Genomic DNA, 13,331 nt, shown 5'->3' with positions numbered 1-13,331 from the left:
CTTGAATGTCTCAAAGGCATCTCAACATGCTTTCTGTTTCTTTTCTATGTGCTTCTTAATGTTCTCTGTTCATAAATAATCTGCAAATACACACACACGTACACACCGATATGACTCCTTTTTCCCTTCATACTCTATATCCAATCCATCAACAAATACTGTTAGCTCCAACTTCAAAATATATCTAGGCTCTAACCACTACTCAACACCTCCACCACTATTGCTTTCGTGCAAACCACCGTTACCTGGCAATCATTCTAAATGATTACAACAGCTTAACTGGTCAACGTCTACACCCCACAAAACTACCAGAGTGATCTTTTAAAAACCTAAGTCACATCATCTCACTCCAATGCTCTACTTACCTCTGTTAATAGTCACACAAATCACAAACATTCATAGAATAAAATCCAAAGTCCTGACCTTGATCTACAAATCCTGTAAGATCTAGCCCCTAACCACCTTTCCAACCTTCCCTAGTACCAACTCTTACCCTCATTCACACTTCTCTAGCCACACTGGCCTATTTAACCAAACCAAACCAATTCCAACTCTTGGCGATCCCACGTGTGTCAGAATAGAGCTGTGCTCTATAATGTTTTTAGTGGCTGACTTTTTGGAAGTAGATCACCAGGCCTTTCTTTCAAGGAGCCTCTGGGTGGATTCAAGTACCCAATTGTTTGACAAGCAGCAGAGCACTTGATCGTCAAGCACCACCCAGGGACTACTGGCCCGTTTACTGGTCCTTAATCACACCATAACCTGGAGCCCTGGTAGTGTAGTGTTTAAGAGCTCAGCTGCAAACCAAAAGGTCCACAGTTCAAATCCACCAACTGCTGCTTGGAAACCCTATGAGGCAGTTCTATCCTGTCCTATAGGGTCACTATGAGTCAGAATCGACTTGACAGCAACTGGTTTTTTTTTTTTTTTTAATCACACCATACATTCTACCACCTCAGGGCCTCTAGATCTGCAATTCCCTCTGCCTAGAATAATTCTCCCTCAGAAATCCACAAGGCTTGCTACCTCACTTCCATCAGGTATCAGGTCAAAATAACCTGAAAGACAGGCCTTCTCTAAACACTATCTGAAACAGTACTCCCCCCATGACTACCTCTTTACCTGTTATTTTTCCTACCATTACATTATATATTGTTCTACTGTTTCTCCTGTATTGCCCTAGACTTACTTTTCTTTTTTCAAACTACCTTATTCTTAACATTCTCACCACTCCCTTTGCCCCCCACCCACTACCATCATGTCGATTCCAAATCATAGTGATCCTACAGGACCGAGTAGAAATGCCCCATAGAATTTCCAAGGCTCTAATCTTTATGGAAGCAGACTGCCGCATCTTCCTCTCACGGAGCAGGTGGTGGGTTTGAACTGCCAACCTTTTGGTTAACAGGTGATCACTTAACCACTGCACCACCAGGGCTCCCTTCTTTGCCCCCATCCTCCCAAATTTCTCAAGAGCTTTTGTAGATTCATTAACCAGCACAATGAAAAGCCCACCTTCTTCATGAGAACTGTTAGCACAACCTAACAAGTGAGAATTTTTAGCTCTTTTAATAACTTTGTCTCATCTTGAAACGAATGAATATGACCTACCATTCCATGACTTGAAGTGCTGAACTACAACTTCTTCTAATTTCTTTAGCTTTGGATGACTATAGAAAAATTTCTTATCTTTGTCTCCTGCCCCCAAAAGAAGAAAAAAAATTACTTATTTTTTCTATATTCAGTTATCTCTCCAGTTCAAAATTGATATGTTAAAACTTATTTCCTTTTAATTTAAACAGTAAGTAGCATCTGGGTAGCACATAAGCCTTAATGTAAAACAGTTTTTTTTGGAAATTTCACTGAGAGAGAATCCAAATGGAAATCAGCAACAAAGAAAAAATATATGTATTTAGTTAAGTTCTAAATCAGTTTTTGGTAATTCTGAGAATTTCCACTCCCAGTAACAACAACTATTGTCATCTATTATATATTTAAAGTCCTTGGATATATATCAGCTCATTTAATCCTAACTTAAAGAACAAAATCTTTAAACATTTAACAGATCTGTTGCTACAAAAATGTAAGTAATCATGAATAGGCACATGCAATGATGGAGCAAAATTTCAAAATTAATCATGATAAAGAGAAACAATATAAAACGTCAAAAGAAAAATCAAACCTTTTCGGACAGCAGAAACACCACTTTCTGAAGTATTACGCGTATGTGCAAACATGCCCTCTAGATGACTAAAGAGTTTCATGAAGTCTTCATTTCGGCCGAGTTCATTTTTTGTCCGAGTCATTCCTTCATAAATTAAGAAAAGGTTTTCCAAATAAGTAAACTTGATAGCTAAAATAATCAAGTTTATTTCCTAAAAAATTAATTTTTAGCAATAAATAAATGCAAGTTTTTCCAATTTAAATATGAAAACCATCCACTTTTTTTCCAGTTCCACATACACATATGTATTGATGCATGGCTTTCTTTTTTTCCTGAAATTTATCAAAAACAAATAAGGCCATTTGCTACATAATTATCCCATTGCTTTTTATAAGTAATAACATTTGCAATAATCCAAAACTGTTCAATATGTTATCTTAAGCCAAAATAATACATGGCAATGTTTTTAAAAATAATTTCGCAGATTTTACCTTTAGTTCCATCCATAATTCCACAAAGGAATAAATATAATGATCTCATTCCCATTTGCTGCAGTAATTCATAACCATGATATAAACTAATACAAACAGCAAACTCTCCCTCAATTATGCCTTGCTGTAGTCCCTAGAAAAAGAAGCATATACCAAATTTAACCAGAGAAAGAAATGAAGACATTTTCTTCCAACCCAACTGGTCAGGCCAATAGTCAGTGTAACATTTACAATGTAATCGAAATGATCATAACAATTATTCCCTTCTATACTGACTAAAACTGATCAACTTTATTGAATGTTATGTTATAGGTTATTGCTATGGAAAGGTATCGATGTATTTTTCATATAAAATCTTTCTTTTTATTTTTTCTTGAATGCAACAGGAAACAAATTTTAAAGAAAATAAGGGGGGAAATGTTTGTCATATACTGTTTCTCTTTATATGTACAGTATTAGCAGTCTACAGATTTGTTTGTTCTTTTAAAAATATTTAATAAGCACCTATTATATATCAGGTACTGAGCTGAATATCTGGTATACAATGGAAAATACGTCCCATATGGGTCTGTCCTCACAAATGTTTCTGGCAATCAGCACAAATATTTAATCAGAATGTTTAACACCAACATTTAAAACCAAGTATACATGCCAAAATAATATCTGGCACTGAGCACCTGACACTGCTCTAAAAAAAAATCACTTATACAAATTCATTTAATCTTACAAAATCCCTAGAAGGTAGGTACTATTTTTATGCCCAGTTCACACAGGTAAGGAAGTTCACACAGCTGGGAAGTACTAGAGCTAGTATCTGAACCCAGGGAATTTGGCCCCGAATCCTTGTGGTTTTCACCACTACTTTATACACTGTCTCTCGCAGAAAAGTACACATTCCTTTTCTAGAAGCCCGAAACAGGTTTATCTAAATGATATGATAGTTTTAAAAGAAAAGTATTGAGAATATATTTTCACTATTTCTTTTATCTGGATGAAGACTTTTGTTCTCTACCTCACACTTTCAATAGCATTTAACTGGTATGTATAACATGCACATTTATAGGAAAAAGACCTGGCAATATACTTCCATAAAGATTACAGCCAAGAAAACCCTATGGGGCAGTTCTGTCACAGAGGGTCACTGTGAGTCAGATCGGCTCAATGGCACACAACAACAACATAACATAGGCATTCAGTAATAGTCATTTTAAATGTTTCCAGGATAATAAATACCGTAAAATGGCACCCTAATTACCTGAAAAGGTAGAAGCACCTCCTTGCAAAATATAAACTCTCACCACTAAAATTAAGCTCAACCGGTTTAAATCTACTATTTCAAATTTCAATGAACTTTTAACTACTAGCAGAAATTAAAACAAATGTTAGTAAACCAACCAAACCAAACCCTGTCGCCACTGAGTTGATTCAGGCTCATAGCATCCCTATAGGAAGGAAAAGAACTGCCCCATAAAATACACTGCAATTTTACAAAAAAAAGGCTCACTTAGCAGTCCCCCCAAACACTACAGGATAAAAGCCCACATTTCCTGTTCTAACATTAAAAGCTCACTCCTAAGAGGTTACAACCTAGATTAATGATCATATCTGACTTTCTCAATCCTCTACCCCAGTCAAATTGGTTTGCTCATTGTCTTCTTCATGCCTCCGTTTTGGACTGCCTCTATTCTTTTGCACATGCATTTCCACTCAGCTCAAAGAATGACTCAATGCCTTTTTGTGCTTGTGAACTTATCTTCTGACTTTGTATCCAGCCTGGTGGATATATTCCTGCTAATCAAACTACTTTTTTTCCTACAGAGGTTAGAAATAAGTCACTTAACATGATGCACTCTCTAACCTCTGGTATAGAGAATAAGACTAAATGTTTTTGGTCTAAAAGTTAGTTAGAACGTTGCCCCATGACCCTGTGACTTTGCAATACAGAAAGGGACTAAAAGACCAATTCTCTATTAAAAGTTAAAAGACAAATTTATCTTAATTCAAACCATTAAATGGTATTCTTGCTACATTTTTTCATGATTTTATAAACTATATAAATAATATCTAAGTTCTTTATGAGCTAATATTTAACAGTAAAATTAAACATATACAAAAAAACAAAACAAAAAATTTTTGTTCCTGGTTCTGAATAAAAATTTAATCTATCATCAAAATGTATTTAGATTTACCTACCACAATATTTGGAGATGGGTTTTTCCTAAATTGATCTCTTGCCAGAATTAGCTGGTATTTTGTAAGGCTGGGGATATCCCTTCTCATTAAAACATTCCTCTGAATCAAAGAACTGGCAAATGCTTCCAAAATCTGCAAATTTTAAAGCAGTTTAATCTTTGTTTAAAAAGTAAATTTTCAAATACAATCATTTCCTTACATACTAAAATAGGAGTTACACAGCATTTCAAATTCTCATGGGCTCCAGACTTCCTAGAGCCACGGAGGGTGAATGAACCCCTGCAGCTACTGCCCTGGATAATCAATCTTTAAACCTTAAAACAAAAATATTCACTGAAGTCTCCTTAAAACCAAACAGTAGTTTAGCTTAACTAGTAAAAAACGTCTGCCTTGAGCACTGTACTCTTTTAAAAACTATTTACACGGGATCAAATTGATAACAGCAACTTAAAAGATCAGATAGGAACCTCAGAGAAAACAAATAGAAGAATATAGTATCACTAAACTGTACATGTAGAAACTGTTGAACTATTGTATGTTATGTTGTGTATATTCTCAACGATAAATTTAAAACTTTGCAATTACATAAAAAATAGGAGTTATATATTAAAAAGTCTGTCTCAAAATGAATTTTTAAATAAACACAGCAAAGATAATAATAAAACTTTAAAGCACTTGACATCTACCCTAGATAATATCCACAAGAGTCAGCATAAGCTATTATTAGATTCAGTTATAATTTAGAAACACATTTGTTTGTTTATTTCTTAATTCCTCTTCTGCCTCCCGCCTCCCCCCCAGCACACACCGTAATTTAAGCACCATGAAAGGAGGGCCTTTGATTTCTTTATAAGCACTTAGTGATAGTATGTTGCATCCTCATCCTCAGTGTCTAAAACAGTCTGGCACGCAGGCCCTCAGTAAAAATTTGTAGATGGTTCAATAAATCAAAAGGTAGTGGATATATTTAATTTCATTCTTTGATTCAATCTTTCAACAAGTATTTATTAGGCACCTATTATGTATCTCTGAAAGCAGAGAATACCAGAAAGCTGTTTACCTGTGTGGATCAAAAACAAATTATAGGTAATATTGCAGAGAATGGGAATTCCAGGAAACTTCACTGGGCTCATGCAGAACCTGTACATAGACCAACAGGCAGTCATTTGAACAGAATAAGTGGATACATCGTGGTTTAAAATCAGGAAAGGTGTGCATTTAAAATCAATCTATACGCCGAGCAAATAACCTGAAAAGCTGGATTATATGAAGAAGAATGCAGCAGCAGGATTGGAAGAAAGCTCTTTAACGACCTGTGATATGCAGACGAAACCACCTTACTTGCTGAAAGAAGACTTGAAGTACTTACTGATGAAGATCAAACACTACAGTCTTTAGTATGGATTACATCTCGACGTAAAGAAGCAAATATTGTCACAACTGGACCAATAAGCAACATCATTAAATAAGCAGAGAAAAAATCCAGTTTGTTAAAGGTTTATTTTATTTGGATCCACAATCAACGCCCATGGAAGCAGCAGTCAAGAAATCAAAAGATGTACTGCATTGGGAAAATCTGCTGCGAAAGATCTCTTTAAAGTATTTGAAAGCAAAGATGTCACTTTGAGGACAAAGGTGCACCTAACCCAAGCCATGGTATTTTCAACTACCTCATATACATGTGAAATCTGGACAGTGAATAAGGAAGACCAAAGAAGAATTGATACATTTGAACTATGATGTTGGTGAAGAATGTTTAATATACCACGGACTGCCAGAAGAATGAACAGATCTGTCTCAGAAGAACAGCCAGAATACTCCTTAAAAGCAAGCATGGCGAGACTTTGTGTCACCTACTTTGGACACGTTATCAGAAGGGACAAGTCCCTGGAGAAGGACATCATGCTTGGTAAGGTCAGCGAAAAAGAAGACCCTCAAAGAGATGGACTAACACATTGGCTGCAACAATGGGCTCAAACATAGCAATGATTGTGTGGATGGCACAGGAATGCGCAGTGTTTTGTTCTGTTGTGCTTGGGGTCGCTATGAGTCAGAACCAGCTCGACTGTACCTAATAACAACAATATTATGTATTAAGCATTGCCCTAAATGCCTGAGATATTGTCGTTAAGACCAATGGACTCTCTATTTTCATATAGTTTACATTCCAATGAAAGGAAGTAAATAACAAAGTGAACAAATAAGTTAGATAATTTCAATTATGATAAATGCATTTTGTATTTCCCCTGTACAGACAGTTTTCTACCACATACAAAACATGGTGCTCATTCTAAAAATTTGAAAGGATTCTTCAACAACATATTAATTATATAAAATGAGGTTACTATATAATCTCACATAAAACAAAAATCCTCACAACTGGACCAATAAGCAACACCATGATAAACAAGGAAAAGACTGAAGTTGTCAAGGATTTCATTTTACTCAGATACAGAACACCCTGCAGGGGTCAAGAAATCAAACGACGCACTGCATTGGACAAATCTGCTACAAAAGGCTTCTTTAAAGTGTTGAAAAACAAAGATGTCACCTTGAAGACTAAGGTGTGCCTGACCCAAGCCATGGTGTTTTCAATCACCTCCTATGCATGTGAAAGTTGGAGGATGAATAAATAAGACCGAAGAAGAATTGATGCCTTTGAATTGTGGTGCTGGCAAAGAAAATTGAATATACTAAGGTCTGCCAAAAGAATGAACAAATCTGTCCTGGAAGAAGTACAACCAGAATGCTTCTTAAAAGCAAGGATGGAGAGACTACGTCTCCCATACTTTGGACGGGTTATCAGCAGGGATCAGGAGGGACATCATGCTTAGTAAGGTAGATTGTCAGCGAACAAGAGGAAGACCCTCTTCAAAATGTCTATTTACACAGTAGCTGCAACAATGGGCTTAAGCATAACAATGATTGTGAGGATGGCACAGGACTGGGTGGTACTTAGTTCTGTTGTACCCAGTGTCACTATAAGTCAGAACCAACTTGACGGCACCTAACAACAGCAACATATATTCTCACAACAAGATTCTGTTAACAAAAATAATTTTATTACCAGTTCATCTACCAAAACCCTGAATTGTGATTAAAATGGCCCACCTGGATATATGCCTTTTGGATTGCTGCAAGTTCTTCACCAAGGGGAACAACAACCTTCTCAACTCGTCTTTCATGAGAATATGGTAAAATATCTGGAGAATCTTCAGAACGAAGCTCTATCTTCCCAATCAGTAGGTTAGTAATAACCTGTTGCACAGCCTATGCAAAATCAATTTAGTATAATTATATTACATGTCAATTTTTTTAGTTTAAGTCGCTACCAGAATTAAAATAGTAGTAAAATTTTGAAAGATGCATTAAAAATTCATATTGTTAAATATCTTTAAAAAACAGGCAAAACTATAAAGAACATCAGAAGTGGCACAAAACAAAAAAATCAATTGCCAGCAAGTCAATTCCGACTCATGGGGACCCTACAGGACAGAGTAGGACTGCTGCATAGTTTCCAAGGCTGCATCTGTAAAGATTTACATCTTGTGATGCAGAAAGTAATGTGCTCAAAAAAAAAAGTTGTTGGTTCAAGTTTAAAGGACAAAAGAGCCATCTTGAAGAAGCTTGCTATGACCAAAGCTGGAACAATCTGAACAACAAAATTAATTAGTACTGGATTGTAGCCCACAGACTAAAACATCCATTAGCTCATACTGTTGTAAATAATTGAGTTAATAAATAAATTGCTGAGAAAAGATGGCTCTTCATTATAAAAGAATTCTAATTAACAAATGTAAAAGAAGTGAGGGCAGTAGGAAACAACAATCAGGCAACAGTACAGAAATAACTGTTACAAGGAAGAACCTTCTGTGGATGCTAAAATTAGAAGGCAAAATGTGATGAGAAACAGGATACTTGCATAGCATCAAAATATCTCCCTGTAAGATACTTATTCATTACAAAGGGAAGGCAATAGTAATTTTACAGTGGAAAAACCCTTCACCAAATCAAGATTAACATCACACGTAACGAAACATGCTGCCATCACATACCCTCTGGTATGTTATGCTGAGAAAGGCACACTTTCATTTCTGGGACATTCTTGCTCAAAATCTATAACCTCACTTTAATCAAGACAAAGCAACAGACAAACCCAAACTGAGCAACATTCTACAAAATAATTGTCCACTACTCTTCAAAACCATCAAGATCATGGAAAACAGAAAAGACTGAGGAAATGTCACAGACTGGAGAAGACTCTGGAGACCTGACAACTAACTAGAAACTCCACGTTAGTTATTAGTATTGTATCAATGTTAATTTCCTGGTTTGGGCCATTTTACTATGGTTATATAATATGTCCCACCACCTGTTTGTCAGTTTCTCATACTGTTGTGGCTTGCATGTTGGTTTGATACCGGAAGCTATTCCAGTGGTATTTCAAATACCAGCAGGGTCACCTGTGGTGGACAGGTTTCAGACGAGCTTCCACACCAGGACAGACTATGAAGAAAAGCCTGGCAATCAATCTACTTACAAAATTATCCACTGAAAGATGAGTCCCCTAGATTGGAAGGCACTCAAAATACAGAGTGGCTGCAACAATAGACTCGAGCATACCAACAATTGTGAAGACAGTACAGGATCAAACAACAACATTTCATTCTGTTATACATGGGGTCACAACGAGTCACAGCATATACGTTAACTGTAGAAGTACTCAGAATATGGCCTTCCACCTTTCCCTGTGACCCACAGATGAACCTTGTGCTTAGGATCAGATGTGACAGCCTGGCTTCTTGAATGAGACAAGAGTGGGGCTCCCTCCTTTCCCAGGACGTCTTGACCCAAAACACATCCTTAATGTTAACATTAAGGAAAGCAAGGTACAGGTATACTGAGACTTTTCAATCTTTGCAAATTTTCTCAAAGTCTAAAATTAGTTCAAATAAAACTTTAAAAAATCTGAAAACAATTAAAAAAAAATTTACTATTAAAAAATCCCAAATTTTTCATAAACAGCTTTAAGTGATTCTTATGCACACTGAAGTCTGAAGACTACTAATTTACAGAAACTTCTAGAACTACAGAAGGAAAGCTAGGCGTGTTGTAGGAAATGCTGTAGTCCTAAAGTCAAACTGGATAAATACTAGAATGGAAAACTGATCTGGCCCTACACAGCAGTTCTTATTTTCTTAAGTTTTAATAAATGGAAATAATTTTACTTACCTTTATATCACTACCTGGGGTGGCACTGAGAGCCAAGATTCTAAAGTGATTTGTGTATTTGACTAGTTCCCTTACAACCTTAAAAAAGAAAAAGAAAAAGTTCTTTAATTTCATCTCCCCAATGCAAAAATAACAGTGGGTCTGTTAAACAAGCTTATTACATACAGTCCATCATCATTACCCCAGGGCATTGATGGTCTAGTGGGTGAAACTACCACTAGTCACATTACCTGAAGAACAGTTGATTTATGTTTATATTCCACATCAATTTAAAAACACATTAGGGCTTAATCTATATATAAAGCTACCCTGTAAAGACCTAATAGAGTCAAATCAAAATACTCAAAGGGCTACGGCAAGGTCCAATGGAAGAGGAAGAGAGTCCACTCTCCATTATTTGGGTCACAGTCTGGCTTCATGTGCAAACTTACCAGATGACGATAAATTATAATAGATAAAAATTGAAAAAAAGTTTAAAGAGCAAGATGAAATTAGATTTGAAATTAAAATCAGTTTTTACAAAGATTTTAAAGATGTTAATTTTATGTGGAAGGCTTAAAATTTTTTAATTAAGCTTATTCATTAAAAAATAAGGCTAATTTGAGATAATCTTTAAAACTGAACTTTCACTTTATATCTTAAAACATTTCCTCAATGGCACCAAAACACCTTTTTAGGTTTTGCAGTTTTCTAGTCAGCACTCCTTTCTGGTATGATTAATACTGGAAAACCTGCAGGACTCCGTTATGCTCTTTCATGTGAGGTCCCAGGACACAGGAAAAAGGAACCCTAAGTAAACTACGTTGCAGGAACAGCTCTCAGTATCCCACAGTTCCTATATTAAACATAGGAATTAAACAGTAAACTCCAATTATCCAAAAATCATTCTAATGTCAACCCTCATCAAGGATGAATTCAATAAGACTAACACTGAATCTTAACAAATACTCAAAAAAGATTATTTATGGAGGGTTTTTTTTAACATGTTTAAAGATAGCATATGAAGACTAAATTATACTTAATTGAGACTCAAGTAGTATTACTCTAATTAAAAACTGATGCAAGAATCCCACTTTGGTGAGTGGTGTCTGGGGTCTTAAACGCTAGCAACCAGCCATCTAAGATGCATCAATTGGTCTCAACCCACCAGGAGCAAAGGAGAATGAAGAACACCAAAGACACACGGTAAAGATGAGCTCAAGAGACAGAAACATAAACCAGACGCTACGTCAGCCTGAGACCAGAAGAACTAGATGATGCCTGGTTACCACCAATGAATGCTCTGAAAGGAAGACAATAGAGAATCCCTGATAGAGCAGGAGAACAGTGGGATGCAAACCTAAAATACTTATAAAAAGATCACCGTTAATGATCTGACTGAGACTAGAGGGACCCCGGAGGTCATGGTCCCCTTTGTTAGCCCAAAACTGGAACCATTCCCGAAGCCAACTCTTCAGACAGGGATTGGACTGGACGATAGTTAGAATATGATACTGGTGAGGAGTGAGCTTCTTGGCTCAAGTAGATACATGAGACTATGTGGGCAACTCCTGTCTGGAGGGGAGACAAGAAAGCAGAGAGGGATAGAAGCTGGTTGAATGGACATGAGGAATACAGGGTGGAGAGGAGTGTGCTGTTTGTTTCATTAGGGGACAGCAGTTAGGAGACGGACTTGATTTGTAAACTTTCATTTAAAGCACAGAAAATAAAAATTAAAAAAAACAACTGATGCAAGACAAAATGACCATAATAACCATTCCCATTTTGGCTTAGTGCTAAAAGTGATGCTTTTCGATGTAGAAGAAAAAAACGTAGAAGGAAAAAAAAAAAGGTCATGGATTGTTTGGCAAGCAGACAAAAAGATCACTTGTTAGACTGGTATTTTAAAAGCACTTTTTGTATGATAGCCAGAATTCAAAGCGCTCTTTCAGATTGTGAGGCAGTTTTGGCAGCTCTGAGTGAAACAATTTTATTATCATATGCCACATCTACCAATATACCTATCAGAACTGTTAAACATGAAAAGTTAACCAAATACATTGCTTCTTTTCAGGAAGGATTCTTAAGCATTTTGTAGAATAGGAAATGGTGTTGTGTTTGTAACCTAGCTAGTGACATGAGTCATGGAGCTGGCGTGCCAGCTGGAATCTGTATCTGGAATATTCAAAGTAGCTTAAACTCTCAGAGCTGTTTGGTTATTAACGAAGTCAACACATATCTACTGTATTCAATAAAAGCAGAAGACATATACTTTAAAAAAAAAAAGACAGAAAAAGCACTTAATGTGTAGAAATTTTTGTAAATAAATGAGTTAAAGTTGCTACATATAAGTTAAATCTATAAAATAAATTCCATACAATACAGTAAAAAAAAAAAATTCCACTTTCATGTGGAAAACTTAACACATTAGGTATTATCTTTACTTGAGGAGATACGAAAAAAAATATATTCTTGTTTGAGAAGACCAACTATAAAAAAAATATGGCAAGTCTCCCTAATACAGAGATACAATATAGTAACACTTAAAGTCCCCAAGGAAACTATTTTACAGATTCACAGTTGCAATGAAACTCGTCTCTTTACACTAAGTGAAAGTGGCTTTCCTCTTCTATTTCTCTTTTCTGTTCTTACTGTATATCCTGTCCCTAATTTTATCAGCAGCTACAGTTTTAACTGCAATCTACTTGCTGATGATTTGCAAATCTGTATTTCCAGCTCAGAACTCTCCATTGAGATCCATATTTCTATCACCTGCTGCCTACTGGATATTTACAACTGGATGTCTCATAACGAAAATCTGTTACCTTTGAGTCGATTCCAACTCATAGTGACCCTACAGGACAGAGTATAATTGCCCCGTAGGGTTTCCAAGGAGCAGCTGGTAGATCTGAACTACCGACCTTTTTTGGTTATCAGCCGAGCTCTTAACCACTGTGCCACCAGAGCTTCGGATGCCTCATAGATACCTCAAACTCAACACACCTGAAACCGCACTCATTATCTTTCCACGTCCCTCTCCCCAAATGTGCTCTGCCTCCAGAACTCTCCATACTGATTAGTAGCACCAACATCCTCACAGTCTTCTAAGTCAGAAACATCAGTCATCCTAAATTCCAGCCTTTAGCCTTCTCCCCTCTAATCTCTTTTAAATCTTAATTACCACTCCAACTAAAAAGTTTCCAGTGAGTCTCTACTGCCTGTATTACCAATTGCCTACAAAGTATGTTCAAATTAAGCATAAAATACAAATC

At 36.2% G+C, this 13,331-nt stretch overlaps 1 protein-coding gene across 3 annotated transcripts in view; it reads right to left on the bottom strand.

Moving 5' to 3' along the window:
- Positions 1-13,331, bottom strand: part of FANCM (FA complementation group M) — a 66,387-nt gene that overhangs the window by 51,160 nt on the left and 1,896 nt on the right. For all 3 annotated transcript variants that reach the window (XR_007519039.1, XM_049899208.1, XM_049899209.1), the window contains exons 3-8: positions 10,081-10,158; positions 7,960-8,118; positions 4,849-4,980; positions 2,656-2,788; positions 2,183-2,308; positions 1,612-1,698 (exon numbers count right to left, since the gene is read on the bottom strand). Coding sequence is in view for 2 of the 3 variants with exons in the window: in XM_049899208.1 (XP_049755165.1) it covers positions 1,612-1,698; positions 2,183-2,308; positions 2,656-2,788; positions 4,849-4,980; positions 7,960-8,118; positions 10,081-10,158 (715 nt within the window). In the remaining variant the exon portion in view is untranslated. The remainder of the gene's footprint in view (positions 1-1,611; positions 1,699-2,182; positions 2,309-2,655; positions 2,789-4,848; positions 4,981-7,959; positions 8,119-10,080; positions 10,159-13,331) is intronic.

The sequence above is a fragment of the Elephas maximus genome, chromosome 10 (genome assembly GCF_024166365.1).
Source record: "Elephas maximus indicus isolate mEleMax1 chromosome 10, mEleMax1 primary haplotype, whole genome shotgun sequence".
NCBI classification, from domain to species: domain Eukaryota; kingdom Metazoa; phylum Chordata; class Mammalia; order Proboscidea; family Elephantidae; genus Elephas; species Elephas maximus.
This window is presented reverse-complemented; position numbering and strand designations above follow the sequence as displayed.